Source organism: Solanum verrucosum, unplaced genomic scaffold, assembly GCF_900185275.1.
Source record: "Solanum verrucosum unplaced genomic scaffold, falcon-dt-bn FXZP01000220.1, whole genome shotgun sequence".
In the NCBI taxonomy this organism is placed as follows: Eukaryota; Viridiplantae; Streptophyta; class Magnoliopsida; order Solanales; family Solanaceae; genus Solanum; species Solanum verrucosum.
This window is the reverse complement of record NW_026020308.1, coordinates 1,323,545-1,350,010: the sequence shown is the minus strand read 5'-3', so window position 1 is coordinate 1,350,010 and position 26,466 is coordinate 1,323,545. Positions and strand designations below refer to the sequence as shown.

Genomic DNA, 26,466 nt, shown 5'->3' with positions numbered 1-26,466 from the left:
CTTGTACTTTGAGAGAGATATTGTACAAAACAACACCATGATTAGGAAACCTCAACTACAAAATGAACATCTAGGTTACGCGGTGAACAAACCGGGAATTCTAACAAAGAGAATTCAAAATAAAATGCTATACCTGAGATCTGAACATGCTAGTTAAAGCAACTTTTAAACCGACTTTCCCCTCCATATGTCAAGAGGATTCGACAGTTACATAGATAAGACATCTTAACTTGGCCTCAACTGACATCTGAGCAATCCAACTTTGAGAAATGCACATATAGACACCTCAACTAATCTCCATTGTGTCAGTTGAACACTCCAACTTACAAAATGATCATCCAGACAACTCCAAAATTTATCGGTGTCAGGCATCCATGAGACACAATAGAGTCGAGTTGAGGTTTCTCAAAGTTGGGAGTATTTAGTTGAAAGTTGAGGCTAAGTTAAAGGTGTTTATGTATGTATTATGCCTACCCTATTTGCACAGTATGACGTTTCCAATGAAGGGGATTCAATGGAACCCCTCACGTGCACCTAGCTCAGCCCCTGCATTTAGGACAAAATGTGAACAAGGAAGTGTATGGTAATCAAGGTAACTGCTCTTGCTGTATCAGATGGTTTTGGAGTAGCAGATGCTGCTGCTCCGGAGGTTGTTGCTGGTTATCTAAATGTTGTTCCTGCTGAAGTTGATTATTTGGTGGCAGCTCGTGAAGCTGGTCTTCCGACTGCTGATCTTCTTGCCAAGTCCAAACGATATCTTGAAGACCCGGTCTTAGGCCTTCGTTCAATATCTGTTGATATTCCAATGTATCCCCATTTGATTTTTTCACTTCCACCAAATGAAAAGCTTCAACGACCTCAAAGATCTCCACGTCAATGCTCAAAGTTCCCTTTTTTCCTTCTTTTGTTCCTTCGAACCTCAGTAATCCTGCATCCCTTTTGCAAACTTTCAGCTTGAGATGTTTAGCAATATTTTCGAGCTTGGATATGATCACTGATGCAGTTTTCCGGGATGTGAATTTAGTTTCTTTCTTTAAACAAGGTTCCTCGAACAATCTGGATAAATCGAACTTAGCATAAAGGGAAATGATATCAAATGCATTCAACTTTGGAATCAAAGCCACTTCTTGCTTGTCCTCTGTATTTGCTGAAGCTGAATCCGTGCTTACTTCGTCTACTGCTGTAGATTTAGAGGAAGTTGAAATACCCCTCCGGAACCACGAACTTTCTCTAATTTTTGCAAGGGTAATTCTTGAACTTGGATTAGGATCCAACATTCTTGAAAGTAGACGTCGGGCTTCTGGTGGAAACCAACTCGGACATTTGTATTCAGCTTTCCCAATCTTCCTATACATCTCCATCAAATTTGAGTCTTGAAATGGAAGATAACCAGCCAACAAAACGTATAGGACAACCCCACACGACCAAATATCAGCCTTAGTCCCATCATAGCCTCTTCTGTTGATCACCTCCGGAGCAACATAAGCTGGAGTCCCACACGTCGTGTGGAGGAGTCCATCTTGGTGCTTTGACTCAACTAGAGCACTTAAACCAAAATCTGAAATTTTTAAGTTTTCATCGTCATCTAACAGCAAGTTTTCAGGTTTCAAATCCCGGTGATAGACACCCCTACTATGGCAGAAATCTACAGCATTTATCAACTGCTGAAAATATTTCCGTGCAGCGTCCTCTTTTAGCCTTCCCTTAAGTACCTTGTTAAAGAGCTCACCTCCTTTACAATATTCCATGATAAAGTATATCTTGGTTTTTGTCGCCATGACCTCGTAAAGATGCACAATATTTGGATGTCTGACTAGCTTCATAACAGATATTTCCCGTTTGATCTGATTCATGAGCCCGACCCTGAGAACTTTTTCCTTGTCTATGACTTTGATGGCAACACTCTGTCCGGTTTTGATATTCCTCGCATAGTAAACCTTAGCAAATGTACCTTGACCTAATAATCTGCCCACTTCATAGCGCTCCATCAGTATGCTTCCTTTATTGGCCATTAAAAAAAATCTATATATCTCTTTCTAGTACAAACTTAGATGCAAAACCTTATAAACTACTGCCACTCAACCATCCGCGCACAAATTATCGTTTATTAACACAACACGCAATGTACAGCTACTCCATGCACTTTGCATCTTGGCGCAAGCAATGATGCTATGGTCGTTGCACCCGGGCTCAATATTCTCAAGGATGAAAAATGGCAACTCTACTAAGCCCAAAGCCTCGAGATGATCACTTTTAGAATTCGAGACACTCAAACACATTTTTCAGCATTCCTAGGATTATCTCTTCTCAATTACCACTACAAAATGCTGAAAAAGTGCGTAATCAAACAACTAGATGAACTTCCACTGCCTCCCTGGAAAAGATGAAATACGAGGAAACGATTTCAGTAGCTAGACAGTATTATGCTTCCAACTATAGAAATTAAAGATTTGAAAGGTAAAGAACTGCATCTTGAGTAAAATTGGTGTTAGTTATTGATTGATCATATATGTGTATTTACCCCGAATTTGTTATACATGTTTGTATTCAAACAAATCAATTTAAACAACAATTAACAGAGAACATCTATTGCAAGGAACCTATAAAGAAAGGTGCAACGGAGGAACTATACGGTTGATCTAACTTTATGTGAAATATAAATGAACAAACTTTTGAATGGAAACTTTGGCACAACTATAAAGTTTCTCCCGTGTGATCGAAGGTTACGAAGTCAAAATATGGAAGCAACCTCTTGCAAAATGTAAAGTATAATCCGGAGATTCCAAGTTACCCTTCCTATAAATGCACAAATCCCAAAGAAGGCTCGAGAAATAACGACACTTACTCGGGAATTCCTACTTCCAAGGAAACAAATGATAGTTCAACAACAACAAACACATTGAAATCCCACTGGAGTGTACCCAAACCTTACCCTACCTCGTGGAGTTAGATATGTTGTTTCTGAAAGAAACTCCGGGCCTGAATATCGCATATTCAAGCATTTAGAAAAAGAACAAACTAAAAACAAGTGATAGTTCCTACTTCAAGAAGAACATGTTGTTTATAGAACATCAAAGTTAGTGTTTGTTATCTTAGACATTTAAATTACTCAAAAACTAAAAGCCACAGCTAGTACATACAAATAAATCAATATAAAAAAATCAGTCAGACACTCAAATAAATTATCCATAATAGCTGTAAAGGTCTCTTCTTTTTCTGAAAATAAGCTGTAAAGTTTCTTCACCAAAATCCCACCATGAATAAAAATCACAGAAATCCTGCAATTGAGTATTAATTTAAACAAAAATATATATCAATAAACAAAAAAATTCATTTTTTTTTTTCAAAATTAAGGGTAGGGAAAGGGGAAATGGAAATTGAAATTGAACCCCGTTCAGATACCCAACCAACTAAACTACTAATATCGTCAATCAAATCAACCCTTCTGTTAATCCGCAATTCAACAGAAGGGTTGCATAATATCACATCAAAGGGCCAATCTTGAATCATATTATCTCAAAAAAACAACAAAACAAAGAACACCCAAAATCAAGAAAACAATACAATTATGATGTCTTTATGAAAAATATATCAAAAAAGTTGAAATTTTTACCTTTTAATACAGATTTTTAAACAAGAGGGAGAGAAGAAGAAGCCCTTGTAGCTGTAGAAAATAAAGATCTTTTTTTTTTGCTTTCCTAATTTGAGAAAGACAGAGGAAAATACACACACAAGTGGCAACGTTGTATGTGTTTTTAGGACGCTGTTAATACGGCAGGAGAGACATGTTTCAGTGTGAGATGGGCCCATGCCAAAGACCGTAATCAATTTGTTTCTCTTACTTTCCGCTTTAGTTCGTTGATAATATTTTAAAATTTCAATTTTTTATTTATTAAAATTACGAAATCAAATAATATTTTGATCAATTTATTTAATATAAGATCATGAAAATTGGTGTAAAATTAAAAAAAAAACTCTTTTTGTCCTAATTTAAGTAACACTTTCGTTTCTCGAGAGTCAAACAATCTAAGTTTGATCCAAAATTTATGCATGAAATCTTCAAAAAATTTTGAAATGAAAATTTATATATTTATAAACTATGTAAAAAGTATTATAAATCACAATAATTGACAATTCAAAATAATTAAAAGATATGAAAAGATCACGATGAAAAATAAAATTATTTAAATCTCAAAATTTTAAAAGTGTCACATAAATTAATACGGAGGGAGTAAATACATTAAAATGATGAGAGTTATATACTTTTTTCAATCATAACAGTAATTAGAAGTTACGGGAAAAAACTAGGCAATGCCACGTGTTAACATGATATTTTTCTTTTCTTAGTATGTTATTTTTCTTTTTTGGGACTTACCATATGCTATTTACACGTTTACTCTATTTCACGCTTAATCCATGACCAAAAAGAAAGAAACAAAAAAATATTTTAAAAAATAGAGATAAACGATGACAAAATAGATTTTTAACATTGATATCTGATAATTATATCGAAACACAACTATTCAATCAATAAAATTTTATTGATTGAATAAATTAAAGAAACATGAAAATTTAATAGATAATTTATTTATTTTTACGTATACAATGTGTTTTTTTTTTTAAAATGAGGGTCGATGAACTGTTTAGCTGCGTCCTAATTGGCTAGAAGACAAATATTAAATTGCTGACATATTTGTGTGGGACAAGTTTATCACAAAATTATGACGAATGTGATGGCTTTGTGATACAAATAAAAAATGTATATATATACATCCTCCGTCCCATTTTATGTGAGCTAGTTTGACTTGACACGAAGTTTAAGAAAGAAAGGAAGATGTAATGACCTGATTCCGTCGTTAGGGAAAAGCCAATGGAGAAAGAATTGGGGTCATAAAACTTTTTCGTAGTAACTTGAAAATTTTCAACCTAGTCCAGATTTGAACGAAATCGGAGTCATTAAGGTGTAGGGAAATCTGGTAACAATCGAGTGATTTAATTATGATTTTGATTACATGAGTAGATAGCTAAGACGTTAAGGAATCTGTACGACTATACGAAATTGAATTCGGGTGAGTAGAACTCCCGGAATCGATCTTAGCGTGAACGATATTTTCTGAGTGTCACAGGCTGATGGCGTGCTGTGAAATGGGGGTCTGGAACTCTTGAATTTTGCTCACTGGTTCCCTGCAAGCCGTTGGGGCGGAGACGTTGTAGCATGGTGAGGACCGTTGTGGCGGGTCCGACGCGACTTAAGTTCGCAAATAAATCCCAAAACGTCTTTATTCTGCACTTTTCGAGTTTTAGAGTTAAGGAACGAACCCCAAGCGATTCTTGACAGTTTTCCACCATTCTTGAGGTTAAAGGTAAGATTTTAACTCCCCGAATCCATTTTTCGATCCGTAGAACATAATCTAATAGGTAATTATCGATGGGGGGAGGGTTTTAATCTAGAATCTATGGTGGAAAAAGCCCTAAATTAGGTATTGGGATCTTGGATTGGTTTAGGGTTATTGAGTTTGTTATAATCCGGATAATTAGACCTTTGATTGTTGATCCTTGCGTTAATTGTATGTTTTTAGACCCCGAACAAGCGGGAAGAATCCAGAAAGGAAGATTCAAGTGTCTTAGGGGATTCAAGCTTGGATTCGAGGTAGGTGGTGGTTGTGATTTCATGTTGGTGTGATATATGTTGTAATTGCTCATTATAATACATGTATGTATGCGAATGTTGCATTATTGATCACTCTAATCGAAAATGAGGATAATTGAATAATTGTATGTCATGAATCACCTCTTGTTGTATGATTGTGAGAATATACATCGTGATTGTAATTGTGGTTTGTTAAATGGATCGGTTGCCACGTTCCGACATAAACATGGGATCGGTTGTCACGTTTCAGCATAAACATGGGATCGGTTGCCACGTCCTAGCATAAATATGGCTCGGTTGCCACGTTCTGACATAAACATTGGATCGGATACCACGTTTTGGTATGCTAACAGTTTGGGTGTGGGTTCCATGAGAGGACCATAGGATTGGGTTCCATGAGAGGACCATTAAATTGTGTTGTGTATCTACTTGTGATGATTAAGTTGATATCTAATGATGATTAATATTGGAAGACTGTATGTTGCTCTAAATTGATAACCAATGTGTATTATTGAGAACGTGTGATGCTACATTGATCTTGAAAAGATGACTAATATTGTATATGTTCGATATATGCCTGTTTTATAATGTTGTGGTTATTTGCATGTGTTTCACTTATTGGGATAGCTGGGTGATCCTACCAGTACACTGTGGTTGTGTACTGATGATGCACTTGCTTGTTCTTTGTCGAGTACAGGGCATTTTTAGGTGGCTATTAATAGACCTCAGCTAGGTGACTATTAAGCGTGACCGGATTTACGGGTGAGCCAGTTCTTTTGGGCTGCCATGGATCTTTCTTGTTTAAGTCCACTATTTTCGGACTCAGACTATTTGTTTAAGGTGTTGTTTAGTTTTGAGGTTGTACTCCTTGTTCTTAGACTTGTCGTTAGTAGAGTTTTGATACATTGACTTTCAGGTTCTAGGAGTTGTTCTTCTGTTTTAGTTTGGTTAAGTTATTTGTTTAAACCTTTGGAGTTTATGAGAATTCTATATAATTTCTGCATTTAAACCTGCTTCCGTATCTTTAAATGCCTTAGTTTTCTTAAAATTTGTTTGTTTGAGTTATAGTAATGATTCTCCCGCCGGAAGGTTTGTGTGGATGCCAATCATGACGGTCTGGGTCGTGACAGAAGACTTTTAAAACTTGTGGTCCAAAACAAATGAAAGAAATTTGTGTGGCTGTTAATCATTTCATTAAGGGTAAAATAGACATTTTATAGTTAAATTGTTACTACTTTATATAAAAATGTGTCATTCTGTTTGAGACTGATTAAAAAGGAAAGTAAGTCACATAAATTGGGACAATGGGACGGGACGGATGCAGGGTGAGACGAGTTCAAGACTATGTGGGGCGGGGAGGGATGCGAAGTGGGTTGAAGTGATTTTTTAAAAATAATGTGGGGCCGTACGGATGCAACGTGGGACGGGTTTAAGACTATGTGGGGCGGAAAGGGATGCGGGGTGGGTTGAAATGATTTAAAAAAAATTAATGCGGGTTGCAAGTCTATGTAATTTTACGTGGATTCAAACTTAATTTTAACTATTTACGTGTATAAAAGTGAGAACATTATCTATATAATTTTGAACGAAAGGTGTTTAATCAAGTTCTTGTAATTCCAAAGTATCTTACCTTGTACGTGCATGATGCAACACACCAAGCTTGAGACATATCGTGGTAGAAGGGTGTGGGGATTCATTAAACTTTCTTTGTTGAAAAAATAAATTATTATATAAATAGGGTGATTTTTTGGATTTGTATATATTACTTTACTATATATTAGAAGAGTCTAGGATTTACTATCATTGTTCCAATAAAATCATTACAAATGTCCAATACTTACTATATAAAATATATAAGTGGGCCTCACCTCCTTCCACTTAAATACTACATATTATATATTATTAATTACTATACTATAAATCACTACTAATATCCAATATATTTATCAAACTATTTAAGTGGGCCCCACCACCTTCCACTTAAATACTACATATTATATATTATTAATTACTATACTATAAATCACTACTAATATCCAATATATTTATCAAACTATTTAAGTGGGCCCCACCACCTTCCACTTAAATACTACATATTATATATTAATTACTAATGACTTAAATACTCCATATTATCTATTACAATAATTAACAATTATTTCACACTTTAAATTCTATCAATGCCATATAAATTAGGATAAAAAACTTAAGATATAATATTTAAATATATTTAAAAATAATATAAGTAATAATATACATTACAATAATTAACAACTTAATTATTTAAAACTTATATAAAAAATTTAATTGACTCTCTAGATTCTATTGGTACCACATAAAATGGATTATATAATAAACAAATATTGTTTGAAATTGACGAAAAAGAAACAATAAATCACAATAATTAATAAAAAAATAGTCCACTCCAAAAAATCTATCAATTAACAACATATATTGTTTGAATTTGACGAAAAAGAAACTATAAATTACAATAATTAACAAAATAAATCTCTCGACTCCAACAAATCTATCAATTAATGCCACATAAATTGGGACATAGCAAATAACATATATTATTAAAAAATTAGGTTCAAAATGTACTATAAAATACAATAATTAACAACTTAATATATTAAAGAGACATATAAAAAAGGGTTAATATTTGAAATATTGCATCTGCCACATAAATAAGAACAAAGAGAGTAATAAATATTATTTCCAAAATTATGTTAAAAAAAAGTACTACAAATCACAATAGCTAACAATTTAAAATATTTTTAAAATCATATAAAAATTTCAATAACTTCTCAAATTCCATAATATGACATAAATTTTAAAAAAAGTGTTATAAATCATAATAAATAGTACAATATTTAAACTACTTTAAAAGCATTATAAATTGTAATAAATAATACAACAATTTAAATTACTTAAAATTTAACGACTTAATTTTTTTTTAAAAATGTATTAAAATTTTGGTTAATTGTCAAAACTTTACATGTGCCACATAAATTGGGACATGGACAATCACACATATTTTTTTTAAAAAAATTTCATTAAAAGTATTCTATCAATTAACAACATATATTGTTTGAAATTGACGAAAAAGAAACTATAAATTACAATAATTAACAAAATAAATCTCTCGATTCCAACAAATCTATCAATTAATGCCACATAAATTGGGACATGGCAAATAACATATATTATTAAAAAATTAGGTTCAAAATGTACTATAAAATACAATAATTAACAAGTTAATATATTAAAGAGACATATAAAAAATGGTTAATATTTGAAATTCTGCGTGTGCCACATAAATTAGAACAAATAGAGTAATAAATATTATTTTCAAAATTATGTTAAAAAAAAAGTACTACAAATCACAATAGCTAACAATTTAAAATATTTTTAAAATCATATAAAAATTTCAATAACTTCTCAAATACCATAATATAACACTTAAATACTACATATTATATATTAATTACTAATGACTTAAATACTCCATATTATCTATTACAATAATTAACAATTATTTCACACTTTAAATTCTATCAATGCCATATAAATTAGGATAAAAAACTTAAGATATAATATTTAAATATATTTAAAAATAATATAAGTAATACTATACATTACAATAATTAACAGCTTAATTATTGTAAACTTATATACAAAATTTAATTGACTCTCTAAATTCTATTGGTACCACATAAAATGGATTATATGATAAACATATATTGTTTGAAATTGACGAAAAAGAAACAATAAATTACAATAATTAATAAAATAAATAGTCGACGAAATTGACGAAAAACAAATTATAAATTACAAGAATTAACAAAATAAATCTCTCGACTCCAACAAATCTATCAATTAATGCCACATAAATTGGGACATGGCAAATAACATATGTTATTAAAAAATTAGGTTCAAAATGTACTATAAAATACAATAATTAACAACTTAATATATTAAAGAGACATATAAAAAAGGGTTAGTATTTGAAATTCTACATCTGCCACATAAATTAGAACAAATACAGTAATAAATATTATTTCCAAAATTATGTTAAAAAAAAGTACTACAAATCACAATAGCTAACAATTTAAAATATTTTTAAAATCATATAAAAATTTCAATAACTTCTCAAATTCCATAATATGACATAAATTTAAAAAAAACGGTTATAAATCATAATAAATAGTACAATATTTCAACTACTTTAAAAGTATTATAAATTGTAATAAATAATACAACAATTTAAATTACTTAAAATTTAACGACTTAAAAATATTTTTTTAAATGTATTAAAATTTTGGTTAATTGTCAAAACTTTACATGTGCCACAAAAATTGGGACATGGACAATCACACATATTTTTTTAAAAAAATTACATTAAAAGTATTCTATCAATTAACAACATATATTGTTTGAAATTGACGGAAAAAAATAATATAAATTACAATAATTAACAAAATAAATCTCTCGACTCCAACAAATCTATCAATTAATGCCACATAAATTGGGACATGGCAAATAACATATATTATTAAAAAATTAGGTTCAAAATGTACTATAAAATACAATAATTAACAACTTAATATATTAAAGAGACATATAAAAAAGGGTTAATATTCGAAATTTTGCGTGTGCCATATAAATTAGAACAAACAGAGTAATAAATATTATTTTCAAAATTATGTTAAAAAAAAGTACTGCAAATCACAATAGCTAAAAATTTAAAATATTTTTAAAATCATATAAAAATTTCAATAACTTCTCAAATTCCATAATATGACATAAATTAAAATAAAAAAACAATATATATATATAAATCTAAAACTTCTATTTAAAAAAAATGGTGGATTAACACTTACGATTATATATCGTGATATCATCATCTCTATTTATTCTAATATCAAATATAACAATAATAACATCCCTTTCCAAATAATTTTGTAAGGAAAATTGAGTTGACCTTAAGAACATGATGGTTATGATACATGCACCAAACTGCATGGATCCAAAAGAAATAGAACAAAAATATGATGTAGTTTTGTTGTAATTCCCTTAACCTAATTAATTTCTGGGTCCCCTTTGATTAATTAGTTTTCTTTTGAATTATTTCTACTGATTAACATGAGATATGCATATAACACATACGATGTTTGAAAATTGAGTAGTATGTTAATAAGATGTTAGTTATGGAACAATTGGATCTTTGAACTTTCATATTGGGCCTTCTCATGGTATAACGACTCAGAAACTTTTTTAGAATTTAATTTGTTGTATAATTCACTTATTTGATAAATATTTATTACTCTGATTAATCTAAATTCGTATATATGAGTGCAACACGTCTTCAAGATTAAGTATATGTGAAATTCATTTTTTTCTTATAATGGTGAGACTTGATTCTAGGATCTCTATTGAGTGACCTTCTTTAATTAATTTTAGCTAAATATATCAAATGCTGTCACTCTAAGACATGTCTAATATTAAGTCAACTTTAGTTTAAAGATTTGATGAAATTTATTTGGCAAATTTTGAGATTTGAATCACCATGTCATGTGACCCATGAGGGCCACACGTGAATTCACCCTCAAAATAGGATTCTACTTTTTCAATCACTCACTAGCCTTATTTATTGATGGATGAATTTATATTCATTGGTTGACCAAGACTTATAACATAAATGTACTCATCTACGATAACAATTATACCTAATATAATCTCATAAATGAGATATGTAGAGAATATGACATATACAAACGTTGCGTCTATCTTTATAGGATAAAAATGTTATTTTCGATAGATCCTTAACTCGAAAAAACAAAAATATCGATAAAATTTGGATGAGTTAGCTACCTTTTGGATCAATATTTAAAGTTTAGTCTTCGTTTAATTTTTAAAATGTATTCACTTTTTAGGGTAGTAATATAATTCGAATAAAAATACTCCTAACTAAAATAGGATAATTTCTAATATAATATGCTAGTATGACTCTTTTCTTGAATTATTATTTGTAGAATCTTGAACTCACATTAATAGAGGACTATGCACCCCAAGTTTTCTTCCTTCAATTCTTTTTAGGTTTAATATTTGTTAGGAGTCTTTGTTTTGGGGAGAGATTTATATGGTCAAATTTTTGTATAGTGACAACATTTATTTGAAAGTTATGGCTATATAATGAATGTCATTTTTGTTATAGAAAAGTAGAATGAAATATGAAAAATTGATTTTGGAGAAAATCAAATTATTATAAATTTATAGTGAAATATTGTTATAACGAATGATCATTTACCGAAGTTAATTTGATTGTATGCCAAAAGAATTTGTGGTAGAAAAACTATAGTAATATTTATATATTAAAATGGAATAACCCTAAATGTAGTTCTCCTTTGCTTGACACTAGGAAAGGGCACATGGCTTTTCTAATCTATCAAATTTATTTGTTCAAACACCAAAGTTATTCTTTCGATTTAGTAAAGTGAGAATCTCACTTTAGATGTGTACTTTTTCAAAAGAAATATTTTTTTATTGTAATAGTTGACTTTTTAAACTTAACCTCCTCTCAACTTTCATTGAAAATTTCGTCAATATAATAATAAAAAATCGAAACTTCAAAAAAAAAAAAAGAGATGGAAAAAAAGGAGTGGTTAGGTCGTGATGAGTGGTATTTGAATATTTTAGATTTTCTATATCTTGTGATAATCTAACTATATATTATACATATACATACTCATCATATTTGCCCAAATACAACTTTTGTTTTTCTCCAAGAAACTCCTAATACTTCTTTAGTTATACGCATATGATCTTATAAAAGTTTGATACTAGCAAGAAAATGCAAAATCTCAAAATTACAATAGATCTTCCCCATATCAAGCCAATCAAAAAGAAATCAGATGAAAAGTTATATCACGAAAAGGAGTATCAAGATCAAAGTTCTGTCTCGAATCTACAGAATGATGATCAATTTCTGTTTCGAAAGTCGCTCTCTTCAATGAACAACAAGTTGTCCAATGTTGAAGTGTATTATGGAAATGCACCATTGGCTGTTCCATTTAAGTGGGAATCTCAACCAGGAACACCAAAAGTCAAGATTATTGAAAGTCCACTTCCTCCTCTTACTCCTCCACCATCATTTCTTGAGAAAAAGATGAAAAATGCCATAAAAAAGCAAACAAAGGGTAAATTTTTACAAAGACTTTTTTTCTTTCCCAAACTAACTATCTTGAGAAAAAGTCAACTACAACCATCTCCAACTAGTTCTTCATCATCGTCATCATTGTCATCATCGTCATTTTCTTCACCGCCTAGGTGTTGGTCATATTCTGTTCCTGCATCTCCGTGCAAAGTCAAATCTAATTTCTAAAGTTAGTGAGTTCAAAATACGTTCATCTTATTATATGTATACAAATCAAGTTATATGTATACATTGTTTTGATTCGAATTAATGGATCCAGTTGAACCCACTGAATTAACTTTGATCCGTTTTTGTCTCCATACACTCTAAGTCTCAAGTATGTACAAGTTGAATGACCAAGATTAGATGCGAGAACCTAGGGTTTTTTTTCTTTTCTTAAATATCCCTTTAGGGATTGTACGATTATATGTAACTTAATTTCACAAAATTGTATGATTATGAAAGGATCTTAAGAAGTTGATTGTGCAATTTCGTATGTGATTGCATTTGGTAATGGATTTGTGTCATTGTAGAGAGAAAAAATAAAGGAAAAGTTTATCTGACATCCGATATTTACATTAGATCATTCTATTTTTTCACGATTACATAAAAAATTTAGATTAGCATATGTTTTAACTATTGCTTAACGTCAATAAGAGTGTAAGATAAGACATGCTATATATTCATTAGGTAAGTATAAAATAGAGTATGGAAACAAGATTGATATAAAGGGTTACACGTTATTGTAAGTCAACTTAATTTGATTGTATAAAATAAAGTATACAGTTAGTGTATAGAAGTATAAAGTCAAAAAAGTGAAAATATATTGCAAGTTATTAAAAATGGAAAAAAAATTTGGCCAGAATGATATTTTATCTATGTTATTTTACCTTTTAAAATATTTTTACCATTTTAACTTTAATACATTTTAACTAAAAAATGAAAAAAAAGATCAGTTTGTTTTAAAATAAAAAAAATATTATAGTTTTTTTAATTTTCTGGCCAACTTCTGACCAAATTTTCTGGCCATTTAGCACTTCTCATTAAAAAATTAATTTTACTAAGAAAATATTTTTCAGATTCTACGAGTCACGTGAAATACAACAAATTGACCAAATTCTTCATGTGCTTCTTTCCTATAATTCAGCATCTATGTATGATTAAGGTCATCAATTATATGGAACTTCGAAAATAATTAATAAATTTAAAAGTTGACCGCATAGAATCGAGAAGTTATAAATGAACCTTACAAAAAGAATTTAATTGCGTAAATCGAAAAGTAAAGGAAAGTAAAAGTCCATCTCCAAGTAAGTACTCCAAAAGTATCTTATAAACATTTGATTTCTTTCTTCTTGTTCTTTATGGTGAATCATTTTGAGTAAATATATATCAAAAGACACGACATATCGAGAGAAGCTCATATTTAAAATTTGAAATTGTTCAGAGAATATTCGAGTTAATCGGAATCAGGCAAAAAATCAGTTTGTGTGAGGAAGTGAAGTACTATTGAAGTGTATAAACAATCATGAATATATATACATATATGACATATACTCACATATATTATATATATATATATATATATATATACACGATTATATACTATTTATAGAATGTCGATACATTACATATACATGCAATCATTTTATTGAAAAAACTTTTGGTGAATTGTACATCTACATAAGAATTCCTATTTCAAATTCTAGAAAAGTCAGCTTATTAGGTTTTTGATAAATTATTTATCATATTAAGTGAAATTTTATGTATAAATACAAGATCTGAGCAAAAAATTACTAGGTACTATTAGATAATGACTGAGCTAGATTTTCAGTAAAAAAATTCAAATTATGACGTAAACACATGAAAATACCAAATTATATAAAAAAAAAAATTAATCTTATATATACACTTACAATATAACTTTTCGGCAAAGAAAATTTGGATGAACATCTTTGCTTCCATGTGACTCCAACTTCGACCTATTATCTAACCCGTAGACAGACTTGTAGTTCCACCCCACGTGTTGTGTCTGATAACTTAAATGAAGCATGTGAATACGAAGAAATATTTAGACAAAAATGTAGTGAGATTCTTCTGATATTTATATATATTGTCATAAATTCTAAATTCTAATTGGCAATTCCTATCACATGAAACAGCAAGCCCTAATGTGCACTCTATCTATTACTTGAATTATTAATTAGAATTGATCAACAATTTAAAATAATAGTGCTTCAATTTTTTACATATGAGTAATAAATTTGGAGTATCATATTACACAAGTTAATTTCTTATAAGTTATAAGGTCATTTAAGTATTAAAAAAATACCACTAAAGTCATTTTTGAATTTTTCTTTCCTATATCATATAAAAAAAAATTAGAGTGTAAGCTGAGTGATCTCTTTATAAAACTTGTCGGACACTCAAAACATCAATTTGAGGTCGATTTTTGTCAATTTTGTTTTAGTATTATCAATCATAGGCTTTGACGATCGTGGTGTCCAAGCTCAGATTGGGATGAAGTTACCGAGTAATGTATTCATATTAATGGATGTGTACTCTTTAATTTTGAAAAAAATAATTTGGGAAATAATTAAGTAATTAATGTTGAAGGTAAAATAGAATTTTTTTATATATATTAAAAATGACAAGTAAAAATAAATATTATTTTTTAAAATAATAAATAAATAAAAATGAACGAGGAGAGTATTTTAGAAGACCAATCAAGTAGTACTTAAAATGATTAGGGGTGAAAAAGTCAAACCCAACCTGCCAATCTGTCCAATCCTTTTAAGTTTGAGCAGATTATTGACCCCCGCCCATTTATATGTTCAATTCATTTGAACTCATTAAAAGTTGGATTGATATGTACTAACCGGAATTGGTTCATGAAAAATCTTATCAAACTTTTTTTTCTTTTCAATTTGATATGTTATATATAGGCATAATAAAATAAAGAAATTTTTGTTAGGTACTAAATAATTATTTTAAAAGACCAAGTAAAACAATTAAACTTAGTTAAAAATTGGATTGGATTGAGTCTTGACCTGTTATATAACTCATTACCTAACTTATTTTGGCCCAATCCTGACTCAAACAAATTTGGATTGAATTGGGTCTTGACCCATCTTTGTCATAACCCTTTATAACCAGCTCAAATTTGGCTCATCCTGCCTAATTACCACCCATAAAAATGGCATTTTTGAGACATCAAGACATACACTTATGTAACCACTTTTTAACCTTGCCAACACAATATAGAGGACTTCTCAATATTATTTCCTTCGTCCATTTTTAATTACTTCGTAATCGTTATTTTTTCAGTATATTATTTTAAAACATTGTATTTATTATATTTATGGATAATATAGTAAAATTGTTATTCATGCTATTATTTCTTTAAAAAGTATTAAATCAATACTGAACAAATAAAAATAGACGGAGAGAGTAATAAGTGACAAATTACCTATATTCAGAGTCAAGAGAAGAAGTCCATGTACCATTATCTTTGATCCGCACTTTGATGAAACAAAAAATGCTCAATTGAAATATGTCATAGTTTGAATGTCTAAATAAAATTTACTAATAAATTTACAGAGTTGGTGTTACGTTAACTAACGTGCCTCCGACCTCAATCTAGATAGTACACGCACAAACGTATGGATAATTGGGAAACTTACAGAAATTCACTAGTTTAGGAGTTAATTTGCAATATTATGAATGTTATCAGATTTTGGTGTGTCCAGATACATGAGGTCCAAATTAGGTGTAATTTGTTATAGATACACTGTATCCAAGTGGATTCGCATATATTTGATATTCACAATAAATATCGCTCGCCTCGCTCCGATCTGGCTCGTCACTCTCCGATGTATTTGATATCCCAAATAATCACACCAGATACATGCATATATACATGTATATATCTAGTGTGTATCTAGTGTGAGTGATTATCTCGCTCGCCAATCTCTCTTCCTGTTTTTGTGTATCCGGTTGCAAAATTACATGTATCTAGGTGTATCTTCCTCAATATATATATGGTAGGAAACTCTTAATTAGTACTCCCTCTGTCCCTAATTACTTGTCCACTTTTCCTTGTATAGTTGTCCCTAATTACTTGTCCATTTTGACAAATCAAGAAAGGACAAAATAATTTTACCTATTATACCCTCAATTAATTACTTTGAAAAAGGTACAATTTCTTGAAAATCTTAAATTTTTAATCCATCTACTTCATAATTAATTGGGGTAAAATAGTAAACTTACTATGTCAATAATTACTTTCTTAATAGGCGTGCCAATTCAAAAGTGGGCAAGTAATTAGGGACAAAGGGAGTAATAAGACACGTACTTATTTGAAAAGTATAGGTAGAATTAGTATATATGATATGAATGTATGTTTAATTAAGATAGTTTTCCTGTCATATACAAATAATTTTAATCCTAAATTCATGTCATCCCAAGAAAATAATAGGGGAATTTTCGCATATAGCCACTCTAAAATAACTTAATTATGCTTCATAACTATAGTTTGCTAATTACGATTCGTAGCTATATGTTAGAGGGAAGAGAGAGACGAGAGAGATTGAGAGAGGGAGGAGAGAGACCGGCGAGAGAGGGTAGAGAGTGGAGAGAGATGAATTGTATATGTATATATGTCGAATTGTATATGCATATTTATCAAATAATTGTATATATGTAACTGGTATACCTATGTATTTATATATCTGACGAGCGATATTGAGGAGAGAGCCGAGCGAGATTAGGAGAGGGAGGAGAGAGGCAAGCGAGAGAGGGCAGAGAATTGAAAGAGGTGAACTGTATATGTATATCTTTTAGATAATTGTGTGTATGTGTGTGTGTGTATATATATATAGCTGATATACATATGTATTTGTATATCTGACGAGCTAGATCGGGAGAGGGAGGAGAGAGACGAGCGATATTGGGAGAGAGGAGAGAGACGAGCGATATTGGGAGAGAGGAGAGAGGCGAGCCAGAAAGGGAAGAGAGTCTAATTGTATGTGTATATCTGTCATATAATTGTATATATATGTATATAATTTGTATTTGTATATATATAAAAGAGGACAAGTAACGTAATTACAGCTAAAATTAAGTTGTGAGCAGTAATTAATTTAAACTATAACTATATTAGCTAATTAACTAGTATATGTTTGCTTTTCCGCGTAATTTTCCCAAAATAAAATTACCCTCCACACAAATCCATTTCTTTTGTCATTCAATTTTCTTTTCTTTTCCCTTTATGCTCCTAAATACACGTTGAAGAAAATTGTATATAACAAGGGCTGTTTTTTCTATTATACAACTGCGCGCACACGGAGAGATAAAATAAAAATAATAAAACAAGATAATATACATAAATATGGTTGCCTTGACTTCTATAAATTTATAATCTACGTGTGGAGCAAACCTTAGTTGGTGGGTTCGGAACAATTTCACATATGATCACTTAATTTTTATTTTATTATATCAAAGTTATTAAATTATTTTATATTATAAAAAAATATAACAAGAATAACATATTCAGTATAATTTATAAGTTTTAACTCAAAAGATATATATTCAATCTTACGATTACTTACTATTCATTAATTATTTTATGATAAAAATTATTATATCCTCCGTCCAACAATACTTGTCTACTATTGACTATGCACACTTCTTAAAAAACTATAAATAGAAGGATTATTTTAAATATAGTAATAAATATTAAATACAATGTTTTGAAAAATGTAATAGAAAAATGACTATAATTAATAATAAGGCAAATTAGAAATTAAATTTAAAATTATCTATTGATTTTATAAAATAGATAATTAAGTATTATTGAACGTTCTGAAATAATATAGTAAACAACTATTATTGGATGAAAAAAAACCCAGTTGTAGCCTCCAAAAAGTCAATAACTTCAATTAAACACACGTGGGATAGCGGCAATTATTTTTCTTTCTCCATTCTAATAGCCTCTTATGGATTTTTTTTTTTTTTATGGGAATTAGAATTTAAACTTTATAATAAATGCAAGATGTAATTGGGTCAAACTTTAGTTAATCTGTTGTCACATGTTAAGCGTATACTATACTCATATATAAGAACTTAAAAGAATAAAATACTAATTATTAGTAATAATCGATCAAAAATGATGTCATTTTAAATCTCTTTTATATTATAACTTGTCATTTTTGTTTGGCATAGTTTGGATTTTAAGAGCTTGAAAATTATTTTTATACACCTTTTGAACATTTTAAATTTATTAATTATTTTACTTTATAGTTTTTTTTTTTTTTTTTTTTTTTTTACCCTCCCTAGGAGCTTCTATCCATTTTTGCTCCCTTGGTGACTCGAACTCGCAACCTTTGGGTTGGAAGTAAGGCTGGGCACCGGAACGGGTTGTACCGGTACCATTTCGGTCCGGTAGTATTCGGGACGGGATGGGATACATTGAACCGGTACACGGAACGGAACGGTACCATGATTTGGTACCGGTATACCGGTACCGGTTCATTCCGGTTCCGTTCCGGTCCGGTACGGTACCGGTCCGGTCCCGGTAAATCATTTTTAATTAAAATAAAAAATAATATTTTTGTCATTATTTACTTTTATTAGCATTTCTTTTTTGTTTATTTAATTTTTTTAAAATTACAAACTTAAGTTATTTAACTTACAAATTATAAGTATAACTTAATAACTTATAAACTTCAAAAGATTCAAATCTTTAAAACTTATAACATAACTACATAAGCTCAAAAACTAAAAAAAAAAACTTTATTAAACTTAACTTACAACTTATATATGTAAAAATTAAAAAAAAAAATCTTTAAAATAAACTTAAGTAAAATTATTATAAATTTTAAAACTTAAATACTATAAACTAATATAACTTAGAAAAATAAAAAAAAACATTCGAATTTTCGTAATTTAAAATTACTCAAAAAAATAATTATTTTTTGAAATAGCTATATGTGCCATCCCGTTTATCCCGTTCCGTTCCGTTCCGGTCCATTCCGGTCCGTCCCGGTTTTATCCCGGTATATAGTGGGACGGGATGGAACTGAGCCTCCATCCCGGTAATTTGGTCCGGTTCATCCCGGTACCGGTCAACAACCCGGTCAAACCGTCCCGTTCCGGTCCGGTACCGGTTCGTTCCGGTCCGGTGGTCCCATTCCGGTCCGGTGCCCAGTCTTAGTTGGAAGTGAGGGGTGCTTACCATCCGAGCAACTCCCTCTCGTCTATTATTTTTTATTTAACCACCAAATAAGTAAATTTTATTTACTAAATACATATTCAAAGTAACAATTGAAATTAAAAAAATTCGACTTTCGAAAATTGAACTATATATGACACATAATTCATCCAAAGAAAGTATCAAACTTTGTTGGGAGCATCGTCTCTATAAATATGTTCTATATTGCGTAAATTCAAACATATAGTTGAGCATCGATATGAATATCAACTATCAGATGAAAAATAAACTATGTAATGCGTAAATTTAAATATAAATAAACCTCTATAAAAATATCAAACACGAGAAAACAAGAGAGTGTATCAAACTTCTCTTACATAACAATATTCCATCTCTCATTTACATAAGGTGAGCATATATTTTGTTGGTATCTTATGAAAGAACTTTGACCTACTTTTGTCCTCTTTCATATAGTCTTTGTCTTACCTATTAAGCACTCCTTTCTCCCCCCTCTCTCTCTCTCTCTACTTTCTTCTCTCTCTCTCCTCTTTTTCTTCTACCAAATCCATCTATCTTTCTATCAAAAGGCAATACTAGAGTATTATTACATGTCCACAACAAGGTATGTTTACATGGTCAAAATTGCTTCTCTCAGAAATTAGTTACGAACATCATTGCTAATCTATTGTCAGATTGCTTATATCTAACATTAATTTTTACATATTCTATCACTAATCCATTGCTAGATATATAAGATATTATCGACAGACCTTTTTGTTTAGCTATAAAATTTATCCTCTAATAGTTTAGTTCTAATAGACATACTATACTTTTTTTTTTCTTTCTTGTTTTTTTGTGGATATAGGGAGAGATTGGATGAGATTATTGGGAAGAAGTTAAAAATAGAGAATATTGATGCAAGTTCAAAGTTACATATGCAACAAACTATGGGAAGGAGACATATAATATTGGAGCCTTCATGCACAAAATTGAATACTATTATACCTTGTGCTGCTTGTAAGCTTTTGAGAAGAAAATGTGCTGAAGAATGTCCATTTTCTCCTTATTTCTCTCCACATGAACCCCAAAAATTTGCTGCTGTTCATAAAGTCTTTGGTGCTAGCAATGTTTCTAAGTTGCTCATGGTAAGTACTTAGGCTTGATATTTAGACGTTACGAGTTCTGAATTGAGAAAATAGTTCAATATTTATGTCTCTTTTGCACATATATACATAAACTCGACCCTGAAATACTGAATTCTGTCAAACCTAATTAATTCATTGTTGGATCTACCAATACAACACAAATAGTGGAGAAAATAATAACACTATCTAACCTATTGACTTTATCCTTTTTATCTTTTGTCTATCCACAGATCAAGAATTTAGAAGTTATAGGTTTTAAAGTCAAATAGTTGGATCTGAAATGTATTTCTAACTTCTTATATACTTATATTTTTGGTGCATATACACAAGGTTTTATTCTGAACTATTAAGTTTTGTCTAACTCGCAAACTTATTATTAGATCTATCACTAAAGGATAATAGAATCTACCAATCTTTTTGACTTTTTTTTTAAAAAAAAAAAAATCGTTTAATTGACTCGTTTATATTTGTATATAAGTAGAAAATATTATAACTATTGTTAAACCTTACAAATTTAATTATTGGACAACATTTTACTTTGAATTGAGGTGTAATTGTTATAGAAATAAAACGAATTCATATGGAGTAGGGAAATATATATTAGATTCTTGTACCTAATTTCAATTAGCTTAAAACTGAGACGTAATTATTATTATTTAGTATTTATGTAGAATATTTTTTTTGTGTGTGGAAAAATGTGTAGGAGGTGCCAGAAAGTCAAAGGGCAGATGCAGCAAATAGTTTGGTATATGAAGCAAATGTGAGGCTAAGGGATCCAATCTATGGGTGCATGGGTGCAATTTCAACTTTAAATCAACAAGTTCAATCATTACAAGCCGAGGTTAATGCAATAAGAGCTGAAATTTTGAGATATAAATATAGAGAAGCAACAAATAGTCTAATCATTGCATCAACGGGTATTAATGGAGCCACGGTGACCGTGGCTGAGCTACCTCAAGCTCCTTCTACTCCCACCCATCCACCACGGCCACCGCCTCCCCAAGACTCTTTTGGGGTTGTTATCCCTTCTTGTTCTTCTCCACCTTCAACTCATGAATCTATGTACGCAACTCCTTCTAGTGGAGCCAACTTTAGTGTTATCCCCAACAATAATATAGTACCCTATTTTGACTAGTATGTTGGATGATCGATTTAGGGTTGAATTCAAAATTGAGAATTAATGAATTCATGTGCTCTTAATATATGTATAAATAAGTTTGAATTGAAAATTATGAGTTCAATTGAATGCATAGAAATCTCTTAATTTAGATATGTCTTTGAATTATTATTGTAGTTTTTTATTGCGTAAAGTGATAGAAAATGAATTGTATACTTTAAATTTTGTCCACATAATCACATATACGAGTTCAACCACTTGATGAATCATTTCTTTTGGAAACATATACTAATGTTGGCATTTCTTGCAAGTCTTTTTTTCATAAAAAAAGTCAACCCTACCTTTATTAGGGTTTGCCCCTAGTGTTATTGATTAGAGACGGAGTCAACATTATAACTTGACCAATTCAATATTCTTAGCACCTGAGTACATTGTATACTAGAAATTATGAATAATTCAGATTTAATAATTGAAATTCTAATAAACTTTTTATGTATAAATCTAAGTTAGAGGAGGAAATTGAAGGGAAGGAAGGGGAATTGACTAATTTTGATGGTTGTTTTTGGAGTTTAATGTTTATACATTAAACAATGTAAATATTTTATACCGTTAGATCAACTAAAAAGTAATTATAACTAACATACATAGCAAGTGAAATCATAAGGAGTTGTTTGGTCAATTATGAGAATTATGCAAAAAAAATTCCAAGGAGAATTAATCACTTTTTTTTCTAGGAATAATTATTCAATTTATTTAAAAATTAGTGGTGGTCAAAAATTTCCAAATCCAACTTGGAATTAGATTTTAAATTTGGAAAAGTGCTCCCCATTTTCTTATTTCATCTTCATAAAATTCAAATAAAGTATTACATATATTCTTTCTTTTGCATGCAAAGAGTATAATTAAATAATTTCATATTCAATTTTATAAATTTTAAATTAAAAAAATGAATTTATCACTAAACGCCTATTAAGTAATATCTGTAATATTTTAAATCCCACGTATATAGTGGCGGATTCAGGATTTCCATTAAGGAGGTTTGGAAAAAAAATAAAGACTAAGATTTAAACTTGAAACCTCATCAAGGTGAGTTTTAGACAGCTCAACCACTAAGTCAATCTCTAACCTTACCTTCAAAAGGTTCAAAATCAATATATAGACATAAAAATTTTCAAAAATACCTTATACAAGGGGGTTCGAACCTCCTCAAGTACTTGTAGGTCCGCCCCTGCACGTATATTATGTAAACATTTCATTATTGACTGTTCCACGTATATAAGTTGAATATTTCAAAAATTTATCATAAACAATCTTCATATTTTAGATAAAATAAAAATAAGATCTATATGCATTTCATCGTCTTTAGACCTCAATCATAAAATTATACTGATTCATTTTTTATTACTCTTATTGATCCTTGTTTTGCGTATATGCATTTGTGACTTGACATAGAAAAGCACCAATAATTCAAGAAAAATAGGTGACTGCACGTGTGGGTAGCTGGCCCTTTGTATTTGACTGAATTTAATTAATTAAATTAAAGTTTGATGTACTGATTTTGTGTACATGCAAGTCTGTGCCATTAAATTAAATAATTAAGAACCTAAAATTAAAGTCTTATGTACTCATTTTGTGTACATACAAAATGGACTGTACCATATAAACAAGACAAAAAATAGAATGGTTCTCCAACTTGTCTCTTTATCAGAAATTAATAACCATATGTATTGCATTTCATGCACATTTTTTCAAATTTTTAAGTACTCTCGACGTTTCAATTTATATGATAATCACAAATATTTATAGAATTATAAATTATTATATCAATACAAATTGAAATATAAGGAGTAATAATTATATGAAGCAAAATGAGTCTAGTGAAAAGAGTGAATCATAACACATACGTGGTGAGACCACATACGAAGGAAGATATTTGATGACCGGGGTCTATATTTTTGTAGGAAAACTATCTTATTAGACATAGGGAGAGAGGTGAGCCAGATAGTCATATATCCTAGATACGGCGAACTAGAATTGTCGATGTATCCCACCAGATACATGCGAATCCGATCCACTTGAATATAGTATATCTAGAACAAATTACACTTAATTTTGACCCAATGTATCTCAAGATATATATATGTAGACGCACCAAAATCTAATAAAATTCGTAATATTGCAAACTAGAGTGTATATATCTTAGTAATCAGCTCCTAAACTACCGTAAATTTCCCTATTTTTTGTTGCTATGATGAAATTAAGCACTTATTTAAGTAGTTGACAAATAAATTGAGTAAACATTTAACTTAAATAGATTATAACATAAATATAAATAAGGTTAAAATAATAAAAAATCTCTCCTAAGTAATAATTTTTAATGGGTGTGTAAAACAACAACAAAAAAAGGCTAATAACTTAAAACGTGTGAGTGTGTATTATTTTTGCTAAATAAGTGGTTGATTGTCTTGCAATGCATTTTGTTATCACTGTGAGGGATGACGTTAGAATTTTTATTTTTGAATTACAATCATTTTTGGTTATTGCTATATCTATCAAAGAATTATTATTTTTACACGATTATAGAATTTGAATGATCCTTTTTTGTCTAGTCTGGAAAAATACAAAAAAGAAATATTCTTTTGAAGTACTGAGATTTTATTCATGTAAAACTAAAACAATTAGTTTAATACGGCTGTAATACAAATATTTTCATGTAAGTCAAATAATTAATATATTCCAGGATCATCCAAGAATACCATATATTTTAATTATTAAGATTGATCTTAGTAATTTTTCTATATGTTCTTAAATAAGTGTCATTTTAGTTTATTTTATGTTTATTAAAAGAAAATAATAAATATAAGGTATTATTATCTAAATTATTTCTATTAATTAGATGTTTTTTGAGAATTATTAAAAGGAGATATTTCTTTAATATACGAGGATATAGTTGAAAAAAATTACTATTTTTTTTTTGAATTTCTAAAGCAATAATTATTTTGGGATAACTATTTTTGTTTGTTTTTTTTACTAAAGCGGCACTTGATTATTTTGGGTGTAGAAGATACTTTTTTTTTTAATCTTGAATTCCTAAATGATAATTATATAATCTTTGATCGACATAAATTAATGTAGCCAGACGCTGTTCATATTATCAAGTCATCCTCACATGGCTCATTAATTAGTTTAAATGGAATTATTAAAGTAATGTTCCCTCTTCTTCTTTTGAAAATAGCTTTTAAAATCTGATTGTTCCAAATTTAATAATATAAATAAAAATATCAATAGAGAATCAACAAAGAGACGATTAAAATGAACCGCCTTAAAGTGACATATTTAATCGATCAATTAAAATAATTGCATTATATGGTAGTTAAATATATAAAAACTATATATTGTTTTATAGTAAAATGTATGTTTATATATTTATATATATTCTAATTATTATTTTAGCGGGCAAACCATACTACGTAGTTTTATTAAATATTTTTATGCATTATCCAGCGATACAAAGTTATAGTTTAAATAAACTACAATATATAACTATAGTTAGGATTTTATAGCAAAACTTTTTTCCTCTCTCCCCTCTATGCCCTCTCTCGTTTCTCACCTATCTCTCTACCCTCTATCGCTAGCCTCCTCCTCTCTCTTTGCAATTGACAGAATACAATTATATACAGATCATGTGGCAATGATACATATTCAAATGGTAACACTTAATGAAATACTTGTTTCAGTGATACAAATACAAATGAGATATTTCTATGATATAGAGTCTTGTCTATAATTCAAAAATACAAATGATATATTTCAATGATACAAATACAATTGGTAACTTTCTCAAGGAAACAAATGGTAACATATACAAATATAACTATATATACACAAGGTAATAGATGAATATAAATACACATGAACACAAAATATAATTTGTTACGAAATATAATATTGATGTAATTGTATTTGTTGGTACAAATTATATCCGTCAATACAATGAATACAATTTATTTGTATAAAAAGTTATTATATGTTTAGATTTGGGTCATTTTCTGCTTCTTTTGATACAATTGTTTTCATTGATATAAATTAATTGTATCAAATGTATTCGTGATACAATTATCTATTAAATATACAACTATCGATGAAATATAC

At 29.6% G+C, this 26,466-nt stretch overlaps 3 protein-coding genes across 3 annotated transcripts; 2 read left to right on the top strand and 1 right to left on the bottom strand.

The window, feature by feature from the left end:
• Positions 1 to 343: 343 nt before the first annotated feature.
• LOC125835039 (CBL-interacting protein kinase 2-like) lies at positions 344 to 3,723 on the bottom strand. The gene is made up of 2 exons (XM_049514175.1): positions 3,614 to 3,723; positions 344 to 2,374 (listed from the first exon to the last, which is right to left on the bottom strand). Exon 2 carries the CDS (start codon positions 2,010 to 2,012, stop codon positions 588 to 590), a length of 1,425 nt encoding a protein of 474 aa, XP_049370132.1. The 5' UTR covers positions 2,013 to 2,374; positions 3,614 to 3,723; the 3' UTR covers positions 344 to 587.
• Positions 3,724 to 12,503: 8,780 nt separating this feature from the next.
• On the top strand, positions 12,504 to 13,042 carry LOC125835120 (uncharacterized). Its single transcript, XM_049514256.1, has one exon. It carries the CDS (start codon positions 12,504 to 12,506, stop codon positions 13,032 to 13,034), a length of 531 nt encoding a protein of 176 aa, XP_049370213.1. The 3' UTR covers positions 13,035 to 13,042.
• Positions 13,043 to 20,606: 7,564 nt separating this feature from the next.
• Positions 20,607 to 22,332, top strand: LOC125835056 (LOB domain-containing protein 15-like). Its single transcript, XM_049514198.1, has 3 exons — positions 20,607 to 20,674; positions 20,918 to 21,197; positions 21,901 to 22,332. The coding sequence occupies exons 1-3, from the start codon at positions 20,661 to 20,663 to the stop codon at positions 22,330 to 22,332; spliced, it is 726 nt and encodes a 241-aa protein (XP_049370155.1). The 5' UTR covers positions 20,607 to 20,660.
• The last annotated feature ends 4,134 nt before the right edge of the window (positions 22,333 to 26,466 follow it).